At 39.4% G+C, this 19,035-nt stretch overlaps 1 protein-coding gene across 2 annotated transcripts; it reads right to left on the bottom strand.

The window, feature by feature from the left end:
- Nucleotides 1–307: 307 nt before the first annotated feature.
- LOC147505339 (polyubiquitin 11-like) lies at nt 308–3,670 on the bottom strand. Of its 2 annotated transcripts, none has more exons than XM_086557910.1 (3): nt 3,586–3,670; nt 2,332–3,360; nt 308–529 (listed from the first exon to the last, which is right to left on the bottom strand). In XM_086557910.1, the coding sequence occupies exons 2-3, from the start codon at nt 2,924–2,926 to the stop codon at nt 408–410; spliced, it is 717 nt and encodes a 238-aa protein (XP_086414036.1). In that variant the 5' UTR covers nt 2,927–3,360; nt 3,586–3,670; the 3' UTR covers nt 308–407. The 2 variants fall into 2 exon arrangements, with proteins under 2 accessions (XP_086414036.1, XP_086414035.1); XM_086557909.1 differs by having other exon boundaries at nt 308–507; nt 2,337–3,360.
- Nucleotides 3,671–19,035: the final 15,365 nt, after the last annotated feature.

Genomic DNA, 19,035 nt, shown 5'->3' with positions numbered 1-19,035 from the left:
AAACTATCTTAGTGGGGATCCAGGGCTTACATGGTTAGTCTGCTGGAATAAACGGAGACTACTATCAGAAACTAAATCTGCCACACATTAAAATATACTTGTTCCGTCCAATGAATCCTAACCGCAGACACATTGGTTATGACATCCAACACATTCTTACAACTCAATTCAGCATCTGCCTTCAAACCAGCCACTCCCTTTTTAAAGGAAGCTATATCTTTACTTTATATATTAACCAATAACCAGTGATCACAAAAGCCTTAAATCAGACAAACCATCCATGTTCACATCAAACGAAATTTAAAAAAAAAAAACAATAAGAGAAAGATATGTTCCACTACCATACGAAACATAAACTTGGGTTGTGTTAAACAGCACAAGTGAACAACTCCAGCCGAAAGCTATATTCAAAACCCACCACGGAGACGAAGAACAAGGTGAAGGGTGGACTCTTTCTGGATGTTGTAATCAGCAAGAGTACGACCATCCTCCAATTGCTTACCAGCAGGGACGGAGCCAGGAATCTCACCTAGGGGGGGCGAGTCAGCGAGTGTATATACACAATCAAAATACAAGACGGCCGGACGGAGCCAGAAATCTGACCTAGGGGTGGAGTGCTTATACAATTTCAGAAAATGAAATAGCATGAAGCGTGTTTACCACTTTGACCATGTAATTAACAAGGGATAACAAAATGTATTAGTAGATGAAGTAAAACATTTCAATTATGAATACCCCATGGATCTCGAAAAGGAACAATCAAGGCAGACTAGGAGAAAGCAAAGGCTTGACCACTTTAAGCTCCCCACAATCACTTATATAGACTGTTTTAAGAGGTCTATTCCATATATTACGTGCACTCTCAGCTCTTTCGTCTCCAAAAAACTAAGCCAAATCGTTGAATTGGCATATCCGATCGGATGGTTTGTAAGTAAGTATAACAACTATGGTCATCACCACATCAAGGCCTGAAAACAAAAATTACCACATCCCCCCGGATGAGCCAATTAGGAACCCCCCTAGATGGGGAAATTAGGGTCTGCCCCCAGGTACAAAAAAAAAAAAAAAAAAATCCTAATTGGCTCATCTAGGGGGAGGGGGATATGGTAATACTAGTTAACCTAAATTCACCACTTATATTTTTTCATTCTTCTACTACAAATTCACTCACACTACACTATAGTCCAACATATAAATTATACATTGTACATATAAATTAACCATAAAATGACTTATACACTGTCTATAGTAATGGATGATAAGTAAACAACACCACAATTGGAATGGCCGGTTTACGCATACATATATTTGTCATCAAAAAGTAAGATTGCAAAATCAAAGAGGATATACAATTAATCATGATCACTTGTATCCACATACCACATTTACAAACAAAAAGAAGTTATTGGTTTGTTAGCCTATATCCTCCTATACAGAAAAGATCGAACAAGGAGCTCAAGTAGCCAAGTCAAGCATTTGAAGCCGCTCTCGCCGAGTTTTCTTCAAGACATCAAAAGCATCTATGATAGAATCTTTATCAAATTGTCTAGCAATATCTTTCTCAATAAACACAATCAAATAATTTGCTAGATAATCATCTTTCATCCTATTACGTAGCCTGGTCTTTACAATCCTCATCGCTGAAAATGCACGTTCCGATGTAGCAGTTGAAACAGGTAAAGTCAACACAAGACGAATCAGAATCAGTCTATCTATAAGATGATAAATTGTTGACTTTCCTGTTTCTATCAAAACTTAACACAACTTGGAAATTGGTGACATATTTTGAAACTCAGAGTGTATGAGAATGTCATTCTCATAGTTTTGCAACTGGTATCTCAAATGAAAATTTTCTTGCTCAGTGAAATCCATCGGATAATAATTATTTGCAAGCTCGCAAATATCATTAATTTTGAATGATCTATAATTGTTCCTAGGATCTAAAGTCGAGCTAAGAACAAATAATCTCATTACATCCTCCTTAAACCTGTGATTTAATTCTTGCAGCTGTGAATCAATTGTACCTATGAAAATTTCAACTCAAAAATGATGCCCATTGGTAAGGAAATCTTGAGTAGATTAATGATAAAATACTTAGGTTTGATATGGCGCTCCTACACCTATTATAAGAAGATTATGTTGTGGCTTCACGTTTAAAAAACATAGTCAAAAATTTTGAGGGGCGGTAGTAAAATATTTAAACTTATTTTGAGGGGGGCGAACCTCTACGTATTCAAAAAAATTCATACTGATAATACATAGAACATAATGGTTCTTCAAAACCTTTGGGGGCGACGCCCCCTCCATGTCTCCATCTCCATCTATGCTTACCAGCAAAGATGAGACGCTGCTGGTCTGGAGATTTGCCTTCCTTGTCCTGTATCTTGGCCTTAACGTTGTCAATCGTATCAGAGCTTTCCACTTCAAGTGTAATCGTCTTGCCTGTGAGGGTCTTCACAAAGATCTGCATACCACCACGCAGACGCAGTACCAGGTGAAGGGTAGACTCTTTTTGAATATTGTAATCTGCAAGAGTTCGACCATCCTCCAACTGCTTCCCAGCGAAAATCAACCTCTGCTGGTCTGGTGGAATCCCCTCTTTATCCTGAATCTTGGCTTTTACATTGTCGATAGTGTCGGAACTCTCGACTTCAAGGGTAATGGTCTTGCCAGTCAGAGTCTTAACAAAAATTTGCATACCACCACGGAGACGCAAAACCAAGTGCAACGTAGACTCTTTCTGGATATTATAATCAGCAAGAGTCCTCCCATCCTCCCATTGTTTACCGGCAAAGATCAATCTCTGCTGGTCTGGTGGGATCCCCTCCTTATCCTGGATCTTGGCCTTCACATTGTCAATTGTATCAGAACTTTCAACCTCAAGTGTTATTGTCTTTCCAGTGAGCGTCTTCACAAAGATTTGCATACCACCCCTCAGACGAAGAACCAAGTGCAAAGTCGATTCCTTCTGAATATTGTAATCTGCAAGAGTCCTACCATCCTCAAGCTATTTACCAGCGTTGCTGATCAGGTGGGATCCCCTCTTTGTCTTGAATCTTTGCCTTTACATTGTCAATAGTATCCGAACTTTCCACCTCCAGAGTAATTGTCTTTCCAGTGAGTGTCTTAACGAAGATTTGCATACCACCACGCAGACGAAGAACCAGGTGAAGGGTAGACTCCTTTTGAATATTGTAATCCGCAAGAGTCCGGCCATCCTCAAGCAAAGATCAACCTTTGCTGATCTGGAGGAATACCTTCTTTATCCTGAATCTTAGCTTTTACATTATCGATTGTGTCCGAACTCTCCACCTCCAGAGTGATGGTCTTACCAGTAAGAGTCTTGACGAAAATTTGCATCTGTAAAAAAAAATTAATTGAGTACCATAAAAAACAATAGGAATGTAATCAATGATACTCACTTCTACTAATCAAAAATCAAGTATAGATACACAAACCACATCTTCAAATCCTAATACTCTAGTATAATAAATACCACGATAAAATTTTCGATCTAACAAGACTAAACTAATTATAAAACAGACAAATAATATAAATAATTAAAATAAGGAAACTGGGACATACCACTATTGAACTAGAACGATGAAGAAAATAAAGAAGAAATTTGATGGGAAGGAATAATGAGGGGACTCTTGTATTTATAGAAATTTTATTTAGGATAAAGATTATAGAATCCGCGTTGGAATTGGGCTTTACTAATTATAAACTGGGCTTTAACCGACTACTAAATATATTCGTCAAGTTCGGGCCAACTCAGCATTGCATCCATATATATATATATATCTATAATACAAAACAGCTCAGTTTTTAAGGCGAAGTTATGAGGGCTTAAGTGGTGGTCCTGATTTTCTCGGGATCTGTGCTAATGTTTGAAGAGTCCTATTTATCTGGATCTCTACTAATACTTGAAGAGTTCTATTTACGGTGTAATTTGTGTGAAAGTTTGGATACTAGCTAACATTTCTCATAGGATACCTTGACGATTTTGGTATGTGAAGTTAAGTCCTACTGTTGTATGGCCTGCATCTACTTCCATACTAGCTTATCTTATGTTTTGATGAAATGCTCCCATTTCTTTTATGAGTGACAAGACCAATTAGGTCTGCATAATTGTTAACCTATTCTGTCTGTTATATGAAGGTTTTCTATTGTTCTTTTATTTCCTCAATAACTTTATTCTGGAACTACTTAATTACAATTTGGTATTTCTAATGTTTCCACCTTCTTTGCCAGTTAGCTGTCTCCATACCATGAGTCCATCCATGATTGATGGCTGTTGGTTCCCACAAGTACGAGACTACAAGTGTTGCTTGAAGTTAACCAACTAATTACTTTGTAATGATTTGCTTGGGGTGGTGGGTGTGCAAGGCAAAGCAAAAAAACCTTGGCAAAAAAAAGGCCTAAGACAAAGCAAGAAGAGCCCGATTTGTGTTATTGGTTAGCTCCTCCTCTTTGGGTGCTAAAAGTGAATACTGATGACTCATCTACAGGAAACCCTGGGAATACAAGTTGGGGTATTATACTTGGTCGGGTTAAAAACGAATTATGTTGCAAAGTCTGTAACTACTGTGAAATGACTTTCCAAAGACATTGAGTTTGGATGGGAAAACATTTGAATTGAATAAGATCCTTGGATTTTTGCGAGTCCAGGTTAAGTCTATACTTTGTTCAAAACAAAAATTGAGCTTAGTTAAATAAAAAGCACACATGCATAAAGTAGTCTTTATATATATACTATAGCTCTCCCCTCCTAAATTGAGGAAGCGTAGCTAGAGTGTCCACGTGTCCATACTAATTATGATAAATTAGGAGGAAAAATTTATGAAGAGTCGTGATATCGCATCGAAATTAAAACGAAAACCCCATATGCACCCTTTTTCTTCTCCGCTCTTCACTCCTCACTTTCTCTGAAATCACCGCCATCTTTTCTCTCATCGCTTCCTTCATCTATCTCCTCGGCTTCTTCGGCATCGATTTAGTCCGATTTTAATCCCTCTTTGCCCCATCGAATAAGATCTAAGAAGACAAGATAAATTGAAGAAGTTGTGACCATTGATGACTACAAAAGTATTGACGATGAAAAGGCATTGCAGGGCCGTGGTGGCAAAACAACCTGTTGCTCTTAGTATTTACATCAAACGTGGTGCTCTTACGTTCTATAAATCGGGTATTTTCACTAGACCATGTGGATCGGACTCAATCCATTCTATGACTATTGTTGGGTATGGAGTAGATAATGGTATAAAATATTGGATTGTGAAAAATTCATGGGGAGCTGATTGGGGAGAAGATGGATACATCAGGATGGAACATAATGTGGCTGACACTAAGTATGGTCTATGTGGGATTGCTAAGGCAGCAATATACCCCATCAAGAAAAGTCCGAATCGTTATCTATACAAGTTCAACAACTAGGCTTGACAAAATTCATATGTTTTTAATCATACTAGGAATACCTCAATACTATTTCTTAGTGGGTAAAATTACAGAGGGAAGGATTCAGGATTTTACTTGAGGTTGTGTCTTCCCTATTATGCTTCTATCTTTTCCCTTCTGCAATAAAAGAACACAGATACTTTGCCTTCATAATCCCTACGGATGTTGTTTCACTCCTCCTTAGGGCCTTAATTCTTTAGCACCATTCTACAATATAATTACTCCATCTGTAGACTAATGACACAAAAAGGCGTGAAAATTTGGAGCAATATGACATCAAGAAGTGTAAAAGGGGAGTAGAGTTCCCTCCCATTATACAGATTCTTACTTTCAAAAACGTGTCCCAAATGAGAAGGTAGAAGTCAATACTTGAAATCAAAAAGGATAAATCATTAGGAAACTCAATGGCAAGACACTAAGCATCGCTCATACACACTGCAAAGTGCAAATAAATTCTTCGGGATCTGTATAGTTAGAGTTTCCTAATGTCTATTAAATTCTTAATGTAATTCTTAGCAATATCCTTGAATTTAGGAAAAATTCAAGGAAGACAGTTTAATTAGCGTATTAAACTTGAATTTAGGAAAAAATCTAGGTAAACAAATTAAGGTAGGTAAACAATTATGGTGTTTATTAGCTAATATCCGAGTATCATTACTATTGGAAAAGAGCAAAACTAAAGAGTCCTATTTACCTAATACTCTAAAATTAATGCTTGAAGAGTTATATTTACCTAATACTAAAGAGTCCTATTTACCTAATACTCTAAAATAGACAAAAACTTCCAAAATATACTAAACCTCCAAAACCCCGACTAAAAACCTCCCAAACCTCTTTTCTTCATGCCCAAAAAGAGAACCTATACTCTACAATGCAAGACCACAATGCTAATGTATGTTGTCATTTTAGTTTTTTAAATTCTTTTATATTTTATGATTTATATAAGGTTTTTTTGGTTTCGCAATAAACTATAGGTTGTTGCCCAAGATGGAAGACACCAAGTTGAATAAGAACCACCAGCTCATCCGTCTAACCTTCAGTTACCTTCCAAACGCCAATTGGGACAGCGTGCAAGAAGACAACATGAGCTTGAATTTAGGAGAAAATCTAGACAAACAACTTAAGGCAGGTAAACAATTTTGGTGTTTATTAGCTAATATCCGAGTATCATTACTATTGGAAAAGAGCAAAACTAAAGAGTCCTATTTACCTAATACTCTAAAGAGTCCTATTTACCTAATACTCTAAAATTAATGCTTGAAGAGTCATATTTACGTAATACTAAAGAGTCTTATTTACCTAATACTATAAAATAGACAAAAACTTCCAAAATATACTAAACCTCCAAAACCCCGAGTAAAAACCTCCCAAACCTCTTTTCTTCATGCCCAAAAAGAGAACCTATACTCTACAATGCAAGACCACAATGCTAATGTATGTTGTCATTTTAGTTTTTTAAATTCTTTTATATTTTATGATTTATATAAGGTTTTTTTGGTTTCGCAATAAACTATAGGTTGTTGCCCAAGATGGAAGACACCAAGTTGAACAAGAACCACCAATTCATCTGTCTAACCTTTAGTTACCTTCCAAACGCCAATTGGGACAGTGTGCAAGAAGACAACAGGAGCATATGCAACGCACTGCAGCGTCCATCAACAACTTTGTACCTTCCCGACACTCATTGGCACAACGTGCATGAAGAGAGATCAGAGAGCAACAAATAATAGTTTGAAGAGAGTTTAAGTGTATGATTTTGTTCAGGAAATTATTTTAGGTGTTTAACCTGTCTTATTTGATTCACTTTAGTTTTAATGGAAATCTGATCTCAAAGAATATTATACTTATGATGTACTTCGTTGTGCGATTATATTATTGCATCAAAGGACGAAATGTACATGTTCCTTGCAGAGAATTTAAGCTTCCACACATTCTGCAGAGTTCCTTAGGAGGCAATGCAAGAACTGCCATAATACGTACAATCAGTCTTGCAAGAAGTCACCCAGAGTAGTCGAGAAACACCCTTTTGTTTGCAAGTTATGCTCAATGTAGTCATATATGTCCCGACAAGGCTTTGGGGAAGCATTTGCAAAGAGAACTGTCGTGAGCCTATGAGTGAATATCAAAGTATTAGCACGAGATCCCGAGAAAGTCAAGGCCGCCAGCTTAAGCCTTTATAACTTTGCTTATAACCGAAATTTAGTATATACTTGGAGCGTGGTACTTTATTATGTAATTTTGATAGGCACACGGGAGGTTTGAGCTTATTTTATGGTCAGGATGGAGATATTTTTCAGTTTTTGTTCTTCTAGCAATAGATAGCCACCTTTCTCATGGAAGGGTTTGCTCATCTCTCAATTCTATTTTCGTGTTTTCTCCTCTTTCTCATTAACTATTCATGTTTTATCGGTTTCTTAGTTAGGGTATTTGGGTGTAATTTGTGTGAAAGTTTGGATACTAGCTAGCATTTCTCATAGGATACCCTGACGATTTTGGTATGTGAAGCCAAGTCCTACTGTTGTATGGCCTGCATCTACTTCCATACTAGCTTATCTTCTGTTTTGATGAAATGCTCTCATTTCTTTTATGAGTGACAAGACCAATTAGGTCTGCATAATTGTTAACCTATTCTCATGCATTTATATGAAGGTTTTCTATTGTTCTTTTATTTCCTCAAGAACTTTATTCGGAACTACTTAATTACAATTTGGTATTTCTAATGTTTCCACCTTATTTGTCAGCTAGCTGTCTCCATACCATGAGTCCATCTATGACTGATGGCTGTTGGTTCCCACAAGTACGAGACTACAAAGTGTTGATTGAAGTTAACCAACTCATTACTTTGTATGCATTTGCTTGAGGTGGTGGGCGTGCAAGGCAAAGCAAGAAACCTTGGCAAAAAAAAAGGCACAAAGCAAGAAGAGCGCCCAGAAGTCTGTGTTATTGGTTAGCTCCTCCTCTTTTGGTGCTAAAAGTGAACACTGATAACTCAGCTGGAAGCATGTGTAGTAACGCCATCCTTTGGTCTTCGTAGAATACCAAAGAGACCCCTTCAGACCTGCCAAACGGAAACACTCTATGTTACATTGTGGATGCCAACTTTACATCAATATAATCAGTAATTGTGTACACAGCTTATTTGAACAGAACTACGCCGATTCCATAATGTAAAAGTGCAAATACCTCGATGGGGAAGGCGCAGAGACCGCAGTAAAGAAAGAGAGGCAGCAAGCTTCAAAATAAACAGAGACGAAGCAGCAACACCAATAGCAGGAGAAGCAGTACTATCAGTAGTAGCTAAAGTTTATGAATAAATAAACAGAGACGAAGCAGCAACACCAATAGCAGGAAAAGTAGTACTAACAGTAGCAGCTAAAGTTGATGAATGTGTGTGGATATTTGGAGGTCTATATAGAAGATGAGTGGCAAGATAGGATTGTTTCATTGGGTGACAGTAGTAACTTTTCATACGACTCTCTATTTCCTAGGACTCTCTATATTACATTAAGAATTTATCTATCCAATGAAGAGCTCCACAATAAGGACACTCCATATCCATTTTGCCAAGATAATGACGACCATCAGTATGCAAATCAATAGATGGTTGTACGACATCATCAATTTCCATAGGAGGTTGTTCATCATTAGTACCCATAGCACATTCTGGACTTATGCGTGTTTGAGAATTCCTTGAAGAAGAAAAAAATGATATGTTAAGGATAATAGAATTAGAATATACTATATAAGAGTACTATGTACGATAAATAAAAACTTACAAATGGTCAGAAAGCGTATTTTGGCTAGAAGAATCATTTCCAAGGTCGTGATTACCAGTCGATAGTGACCCAGTAAAACACGCACCTTTAGTTCGCTTGGGTGGAGTGAGCAAGACTGCATCACTCGCTTTGTTCTTCCTATTTTGTCTGAAACCAACATTTGATGTAATTGAGGGATTTCTCACCTCAAAACTTCTTGTAAAATTTGGTGCCATTACTGTGTGTGGACCTGTTGGCATAAGTTGTTGCATTTGTTGCTCTCTCTCTCTTCGTGCACGTTGTGCCAATGAGCGTCGAGAAGGTACAGAGTTGATGGACACTGCGGTCGCGTTGTATATGCTCCCCTGTTGTCTTCTTGCACCGTCCCAATTGGCGTTTGGAAGGTAATTGAAGGTTAGAGGGATGAGCTGGTGGTTCTTGTTCACTTGGTTTTTCCATCTTGGGCAACAACCTATAGTTTATTGCAAAATTGAAATAATAATGCAACTTAGGCAAAGTATAAACAAATAGAAATTGTTAAAGCACGAAACAAACACATAAAATCAGGACTTCGTACCATGGCTTTGGCTTGAAGATTTTAGTGAAGTTTGTTTGAAGATTTCTCTTCTCTGTAACCTCACTCCAATCCTACCTCGTCTTACACTCTAAAAGTCAAAAGTAATTAAACCTATCAAGCCAAGTACTCGAGTACATTATCTCATGTATTCATTAGAAACTAATAATGCATATGCATAAAAGTTTCATTCAAGAGAACGTAACAATATGAAAAGTAAGAAGACTTACCCATGGGGATATGGCCCAGGGCTTTCAGAGTCCGCCCTGATTCTTTCATCCCTTTCACTACCTTCAGACCTGCCAAACATCCACAACTTATAATCAATATAATCATCAATATAATCAGTAATTGTATACACAACTTATTTGAAGCGTAAACTCGCCGATTCCATAATGTAAAAGTGCAAATACCTCGATGGGGTAGGCGCAGAAGTGGTTTTTTATAGCGGTCGCTGAGAAGACAGGCTATAAGGAGGAGCAGAAAACTGCAAAGACATTATATTATTCAGCTGGAAGCATGTGTAGTAACGCCATCCTTTGGTCTTCGTAGTATACGAAAGAGACCCCTTCAGACCTACCAAACGGAAACACTCTATGTTACATTGTGGACGCTAACTTTACATCAATATAATCAGTAATTGTGTACACAGCTTATTTGAACAGAACTACGCCGATTCCATAATGTAAAAGAAGAGAGGCAGCAAGCTTCAAAATAAACAGAGACGAAGCAGCAACACCAATAGCAGGAGAAGCAGTACTATCAGTTGCAGCTAAAGTTGATGAATAAATAACAGTGGCACCAATAGCAGGAGAAGCAGTACTAATAGTAGCAGCTAAAGTTGATGAATGTGTGTGGATATTTGGAGGTCTATATAGAAGATGAGTGGCAAGATAGGATTGTTTCATTGGGTGACAGTAGTAACTTTTCATACGACTATCTATTTCCTGGGATTCTGTATTATCCTAGGACTATGTATTAATATATTACCTTGATTTTCTCCTAAATTCAAGGATAATGCTAAGAATTAGCATTAGATAGGAATAAAAGAATTACATTAAGAATTTAATTGGACTACGTTAGAATAAGAGTTGTCTGATCAAATTTAATTGGATTTAATGTCGCCAATTCCATTCGATCCCCCTTTTTTTAATAGCAATCTTCAGACGATCAGAATCTAATAGATATTAGGAAACTCTAACTACACATATTTCTCCTAAATTCAAGGATAATGCTAAGAAGGGTCCTAAGTTATGAAACACCCCATCTTGATGTTTATCAAAACCTGTTCAGGTAAATGCATGGAATGAAACTAAGCTGATTCAGGTTCCTTAAGAATGTTACATAAGCAAAACCTGTTCGTTGAGTCGGTTAAAATTTCTAAAAAAACAATACATATGCCCTCAAACTGTCACGGTGTGTCCTGATATTTTAGATGCAAGTAAGTTTGATCTGCATTAGACATGGATCATTTCCTTTTTCTTTTTATATTGGCAATGCATGGATCGTATCATTTCATCCCACATGGATCATTTCATCCCCGTTATAAGAATACAATTCAATAATGTGGGATATATTTTAACATCTTGAAGATGACCTTTTTTTTTTTTTTTATTCTAATGTCGTGGCAGGTGTAAAGAGGCTTCTCTTACGTGGTGTAGGGTGCCAAGTGCAAGGTTAAGGTTATGTTCTCAACATTCCTTTGTATGTTCAAATTTTAGGTGTTACAAACTTCACAATTTTAATGCAGTGGTTTCTTTATGACTGCGGCATTAAGAGCAAGATGAAACAACATTTAAATTTGGAAAAAGCATGCGTTCTTCTTTCGATTGAAAAAATCTGAAAGTGCGTAAATATGCAATTTAGTAGTATCTCATGCGTACATCTTTTTAAGAGATGATCAAAGCATTTTCAGTGGACAATGGATTTATAGATCTATTCAAAATCTTTTAGAACACATACATGAAAATAGGCCTCCACCTCGGCCCCGGCTAAGGAAAAAGCCGAAACTCCCAATTGCGTAACTTTGACACATGCCAACACAAATATGCAATTTGGAAAACAACCCATAATCTTTAGCAAAAAAGTTGCACTTTTCGAAAAATTTGCTAATAATACAACCACGATAGATAAGACTGATTCCCTCAACAAACAAATTCTCGATGATGGCGAAACAATATCACCATCGGTGACCTTGGCGCCTTTGACACTGATTACATTGGGAGAAATGTTGACACAAAAGGCCTTAAAAGGCTCATAGCACCATTGGCAGCAGCTACACAACCTGATATTTTCCCCAGCAAACTTGAACTCTCGGCTTCATCTTCAACTTGAAAATTACTAAAAAAATAGCAGAAGATGAACAAATTGTTCTCAATATATATACTCGGCTAAGATGATTTTCTAAGGCATATTCAGTTAAGGGTATCACAATGACACTACCAAGTTCAATTTAAATGTCAAAGAAAAAAAATGATAATTCTACTGTAACAGTTAAATTTACGTGTATTCATTTAATTATGACTCAAGTGGCGTAGCCACGGGTTAAATTCTAGTATATATATATATATTTTGATGCAAATCATACTTATATTATCAGTTAAACCAAAAAGCAAGAAACACCCAGTTTTACACTACCATAGGCCTACAGTTCACTACTAACAAACAACTTGGAAGATCTACAAGGTCTAGCTGTTGTCTTGCCCAACTGGCTAGCCTGTCAGAATCCCCATTTACAGATCGACTTATCCACCTAAACATCCAAGAGCTGAACTCAGCCAACTTTTTTTGATGGCTTCATCATTCCATTCCCATCTACATCTACCCTCTTGTACTGCCTCTATGACCTCTTTGTTGTCTCCTTCAAACACAAAAATGTTGCCCATCCATTCTTTTTGCCACTTCACTTGCCACTTCAGCTGCTTCCATTTCAGCTTCTGCTGGGTCCATTGCCTTGTACCTCCTCACCGCAGCTCCAATGATATTCCCTTCATTATCTGTTGCTATTGCCCCTGCTCCAGCCCATCCTGTTTTTCTACAATAGGAAGCATCAAACCGAATTACTACACTATCATTATGAATAATAGGGAAATTAGTCTAAACTATTGCTGCCACTAGTAGAGGAGATATTAGAGTTAGAGGATTCTTCTCTGAAGGCCTGATAGCACTTGTCTGCTCCCACACTGCTTTCCCTTATCATTCTCTCTCTATTTGCCTTTCTCTTTTCAAACTTGAGCTCATTTCTGGTTTTCCAAATTTGGTGAAGCAAGAAAACTATGTGTGTGCCTGCCAATCTCTTTTCATGCTCAGCTGAACAGCACCAAGTCATAACGAGGTCCAGTCTGTCTCTAAGTGAGAGCTGCTGGTCCTTATGTATTCTTGTTCCCACTTGTGAGCCAAACCACAGTGCTCTTATCCAGTCACAATTGAAGAACAAGTGTTCTGCACTTTCCATCTCTTTGAGACAAAAATGATAGGAAAAGTCCCCAACCATGTTTCTCTCAGCAAGGATGTTTCCCATAGGTAACATCTGCATGTACATTTTCCATATGAAGAGCTGAGTATGAGCTGGGATGGGAGCTCTCCATATGTGTCTCAGGGTAATCATGTTACAACTAGAGCTTTGGCCCAAGTCATCCTTTGGGTTGAGGTAGTGGTACGCTGACTTTACAATCATTTTACCATACCTATCATACCCCCATCTCATCTTATCTGTATTGTGCACTTGTGGTCTCACTTTGATCTCTAAGACCCTTGCACAGACACAGGGATCAAGATAATGGCTCAATTTTGCTTCATCCCACCCACTCTTATCTGTGTTAAACAGATCTGCAACTTCAAGGTATTCCATTCAGGAGCTTGCACTCCCAGCTCCTCCAGGGTAATGGGTTTCTTGTTACATCTGATCCAGGGATCATACATGACTGAGGTAGACTCCCCATTGCCAATAGCCCATATCAACCCCCCACTGATATCATTGAAAGTATTATGAACCCCTTTCCAAAAGAAGGAGGCCTTATCAGGGGGTTTCTTCCTATCCCCTATCCAGTTCTTTCCATATATGCTAAACATGGTTCTTGTCCACAGGGAATTGATATCTGTGGCAGCTTTCCAGGGAAGCTTAGCCAGCATGGCCGTGTTCATGTCTCTAGCCTTCCTCAGGCCCAAACCCCCAACTTCTTTGGGTTTGCAAATATGATCCCACCCCAAGGTGTGGATACTTTTAGAGCCCTCCTTTCCAGACCACCAAAACTCTCTACATGCCTTGTCCACTTTATTACACACAGAGACTGGGAGTAGATAAGTTGACATGGCATATAGAGGAGTGGCCTGGATCACAGCTTGGATCATAGTGGTTCTTCCAGCTTGTGATAGGACCTTGGCTTTCCAGCTCTCTAATTTTATTATGGATTTTGTCCACCAGATAGTCAAAGTCCTTAGACTTCTTTCTGGTGAGCATAATGGGAACCCCCAAATATTTCTCTTTTGGGGTAAAGTTTCTCACTTTCCAAAATCTTTTTAGCTTAATTTTCTGTCTGAAAGCCACATTTCTACTAAAGAAGATGTTGGATTTTTCATAGTTAATCTTTTGGCCAGAAGCCTCACAATACTCATCCAGAATCCTCTTTAGATTTCCACTTTCCACCATGGTAGCTTTGATGAAAAGGATAAGATCATTTGCATACAGCAGATGGGTCAAAGCAGGAGAACCTCTTTTTATCTTGATCCCATGGATCCTATCTTCTTGCTCTGCCTTGGCTACCATCCTGGATAAAGCCTCAGATACAAGGATAAAAAGGTATGGGGATAGGGGGTCTCCTTGTCTGACCCCTCTTTCAGGGACAAATCTTTCGGAGGGTGATCCATTCAAAGATGACTTGAAAGGATACGATGATAGACATTGATGTATCATATGTCTCCACTTCTCATGGAACTCTAATCTCTCCAATATGCTATCCAGGAAAGACCACTCCACCCTGTCATAGGCTTTGGCTATGTCAAGCTTGAGAGCCAGCCACCCATTGTCCTTACCCCTCATATTCTTCATATTATGGAACATTTCACTGGCTATCCCTACATTATCCCCAATGTTTCTGCCTTTGATAAAAGCCCCTTGGAAAGGGGAGACAAGTCTATTCAAAAGGCTTTTCAGCCTGTTCGCCATAATCTTGGATATAATCTTATATCCAAAATTACATAGACTAATAGGCCTAAACTTGGAGGCATGATCAGAATTATCAATCTTGGGGATCAAAGTGAGATGTGTCTGGTTCATCATAGGATTAAGGTTTCCTTGTATGAAGAAATCTTGCACAAAACCAGTAACATCTGGACCTATGATGTCCCAGCATTTTTGGTAAAAAATGCCTTAGAAGCCATCAGGTCCAGGGGCTTTATGACTTCCCATCTTCTTAACAATAGCCCAGACATCCCCAATATTGGGCACTGCAGTCAGGATCTCATTCTCCCTAGGAGTGATACATGGTTGAAACAGGTTGCGGATGTTTTCATTTCTTTCAGGCTGGTCTGAGGTGAAGATCCCCTGGAAATAGTGATTTAGGGCTATCCCCACCTCATGCCTTCCTTCTTTCCAATCTCCATCAGTATCCCTAATCTTCTCTATGGTATTCTTCCGTCTTCTATAAATGGTGGAGATATGGAAAAATTTCGTATTCCTGGCACCATCCTTTAGCCAAGAGTTAGAGGATTTCTGTTTCCAGAAGTCCTCCTCTTTGTTATACCACTCCAGGAGCTCCTCTTTAAGGTCCTTAGCTCTGCTGTAGTTAGCAATGCTGAAAGGTCTGGCCAGCACTGAATCCAACTTAGCTTGGGTAGCCTTAATGTTTGTAAAGATATTCCCAAAGACATGTTTGTTCCACATGGTCAGCTTGTTCCTAGTTTTTTCCAGTTTCTTTAGGAGTTTGATATCTGGGATATCCAGAGTGATCGAATGCCAGGCTTCCTCTATAACCTCCATACAAGTCTCATGATTAAGCCACATATCAAAAAATTTGAAAGGTCTGGGTAACCTATCTTCAGAATAGTTTAGATTTATGAACAAAGAGATATGATCTGAAATAACATTCGCCCAAGTTCTGATTTGGGCTTTAGGGAAGGCCCCTAGCCACTCCGGGGTAGCTAAGGCTCTATCCAGCCTCTCCAGAATGTGGTTCTTAGGTTTTCTGTTGTTACTCCAGGTATATTTGGGTCCTTTGAAACCCAAATCGACCAAACCCAAGTCGTTTATTAAACAATTAAACTCTTGCATGCTTTTAGTTAATCTACTCCTACCTCCAATCTTCTCATCCATGCTGGATATGGCATTAAAATCACCAAAAAGGCACAAAGGACCTGGAACTAGGGGGGCAATCTCCCTTAGTTCAGTCCACACCTTATGTCTATTGTGGGCTGCTGGTTCCCCATACACAAAAGTAAAAAACCAAGGATCCTTATTGAAATAATTTAAAACTTTACCTGTGATTTGGTTGCGAGATGCTCCTAGAATTTCCAACTTCACATCTTCCTTCCACAAAATGGCTAGCCCCCCACTTAACCCTTGGGCTGGCACCGCAAAAACACCACTGAATTTCAGCTTCTTACCTAGCTTATTTACACTGTCCTTAGTAGCTTTGATCTCAGACAAACATATTATATCTACATTGAACTTTCCTATCTGGTCCTTTAGTTGTTGAACTGCCGTGGTGGTATCGATCCCCCGGCAATTCCAGGCTTGTATCGTCATGTAGACCGAGGTGGCTGTGTTGGGACAGCCACCGCGAACCCTGGGAGAGGTGCTTGCAGACTCCCACTGCTCATAGCTTTGTCTTGCTTCCCCATATTCTAACCTTTCCTATTCTGAACCTTTTCTTGGTCTTCCTGACTATCCCCACTGTTCTCATTGCTCTCCCTGTTGGTTTTCTCATCCCCACTTTTTCCTTCAGATCCTTCTTCATTCTCTATGCATTGCTTCCTATTTCCTTGTTTACCTCTTTTTCCATCTTGGGTTTTTTTCACCGTAGAATCATCTATGGCTAAAGGTTGAGGTTGAAAGATTATGGACCTGGCCTCACTTCTATCAGACTCATACCCCTCCCTGTCCTGGCTGCCTTGAATGAGGTCCAAAGGGGCATACCCTACAGAAACTTCCTCCTGTGATTCATTTGTAACTTCCTCCATAGCCAGATTCTCCTCCTCATATGGTTCTTCTTCCTCATCTGAAAAAGCATCAGATGGGATATCTTCCTCTGGGATTTCCAGTCCCCAGCCCTCTTCTGATTGACCACTTGACTCCATAGAGAAGGTTGGTGTTGCTGGATCCCTATGTTCTCTTGAATCACTTGACACCTCAATAACTGGTGCATCGTCTGGGATCAGTAAGTGCCCCAAGCCGTTTGCTCTTAGATCGTTAGCCTCTCTCTTAGCTCTCTTCGATTGCTTAAGAGCCAGTCTCTCACTGTGCCTGCGCCATCCATCATCATCCATTTTAGCTTTGTAAGCACCTTCCCCACTCACTGACTTCCTCTTACTTCCTACCCTGAGCTTCTGTATATCTTGGAACCCCTTTTGTAATCTCCCCTTTCTGTATCTTTTTGAAACCAAAACTTTATGTCCTCTCCCTCGATTAGGTAATCCAATAAAACGAAACTTTGGGTTCCCCAACTCCACCGCTGTGAGCGCATGCTCTTCCCCATTCTTAGCAAGAAAATCTAGATTTGTAATGATGTTTTGGGGAAAAGGTGCGCCCAAATTCGGCGAGGCGTGATACTGTCTCTGAACTTCTCGTTCTCCAAAGCACCCACTCTTGGCCGCTATAGATCCTAGGTCTACCGATAGCCCGCTCCTATCCTCCCATTCCTTATCCTTTCCCTCTTCCAGCCCTTCTTTGGAATTGTAGCCTAGGCCTGGCTCTTGGGCTTGATAGCCTGATCCCCTTTCCATGTCCATCTGGTTATATTCAGGGGCCCAACTAACAATCATCCAGTTATGGGCTTCTATCTCGGGCCCTGGTTCAGGCCCACTATCCGGCTCCCTGTTGCCATCTCTCTTCTCGAGCCCTGATCCATCTTGGCTTATTTCACTGGTGACTGGGCCCCCATCTACGCTTTTCGAATTTGATAAAGCCTCTGACCTTGCGTCTCCAACGGTCACTGACACCCTTTGCACTGTCTCTGATCTTTCCGTTCTGACTCCTGTCTCTCTGACATCCATCTCATCTGTGCCTCCTCTACTAGCGTCTACCACCCTCTTTTCCGGCAGAAACTTGGGGGATGATGTTAGGGTACCTCTGTTAAACCAAGGACGTCTCACCGGTGTATTTCTATTTCGAGCTGGGATCTGATCTGGCCTGGGTTTCTGTGGGGATCCAGAGATCAAGATGCTTGTTGGGTCGGCATTGGCCACCCCATTGTAGAACACCGTTGCTCTAAGCATAAAGGAGAAATTATTTTTGATATCTCGAGTTGAACTTCCAAGTTTGCGCATCTCCATGCCATATCTTTGCTCTATCAGAAATGTATATCATGTCCTATGCATCCGCAGAAATAACAGAAAATTTCAAGCTTTTCATATTTGAATGAGACTTGAAACACTTCCCCCTCCTTAGTGCATAGATCCATACCTTTCAGCAGTCTTTCCTTTATATCCAAGCTTACTCTGACTCTAGCCACCGGATATTTAAATTCAGATCTACAAGTCATATCGACCTGCTTCACTGTACCCATGCTTGCTCCCACTAACCTGATATTTTCTTCGTTGATCCTTTCACTTGGTAGTCCAGATATTTGAACCCAGAAGTCCACCCAATCGAAACTCGGTGAATTGGTAACCGACTCTATTGTGACCTCTTTCTTCACCGAAAATATAAATCCTTGAACCACCCAAGGTCCATTGTTCATGACATGTTCAAACTCTTCCTCTTTGTCAAAATCTAGTTTGTAATACCCTTTGGATATCATCTCCAATTTCGTAGTTCCCACTGTTTGCCAACTTTGGTGCAGGTCATCCGCCATCTCTTGGATTGAGATAGTTTTTCCACCACCATACCACTTTCCCATCATGGTTTTGTTGTCTTGGTGGCTCTCCTTTGTGTTTTTACACGCTATCTGAATCCTCTTCTTTTCTTTGGTGCTAAACAGATTTTTCATCTCTTCTTGTAACTGTTCTTCCTTTCCTTATTTGGATCCTCTTGCTTGGGCGAGCTTTCCATCAGCTCGTCAGTGGCGGCCATAATACAAAGGAGGACACTTAAAC

Source organism: Coptis chinensis, chromosome 4, assembly GCF_015680905.1.
Source record: "Coptis chinensis isolate HL-2020 chromosome 4, ASM1568090v1, whole genome shotgun sequence".
Lineage (NCBI taxonomy): Eukaryota > Viridiplantae > Streptophyta > Magnoliopsida > Ranunculales > Ranunculaceae > Coptis > Coptis chinensis.
Note: the sequence above shows the minus strand (reverse complement) of the source record. Positions and strands in the feature narration are given on the sequence as shown.

Excerpts from the sequence above, each read along its gene's own strand:
- LOC147505339 (XM_086557910.1), bottom strand. The coding sequence starts at position 2,926 with ATGCAAATCTTTGTGAAGACGCTCACTGGAAAGACAATAACACTTGAG. Across the intron at positions 530-2,331 it reads GCAGCGTCTCATCTTTGCTG|GTGAGATTCCTGGCTCCGTC; the intron begins GTAAGCATAGAT and ends CGCCCCCCCTAG.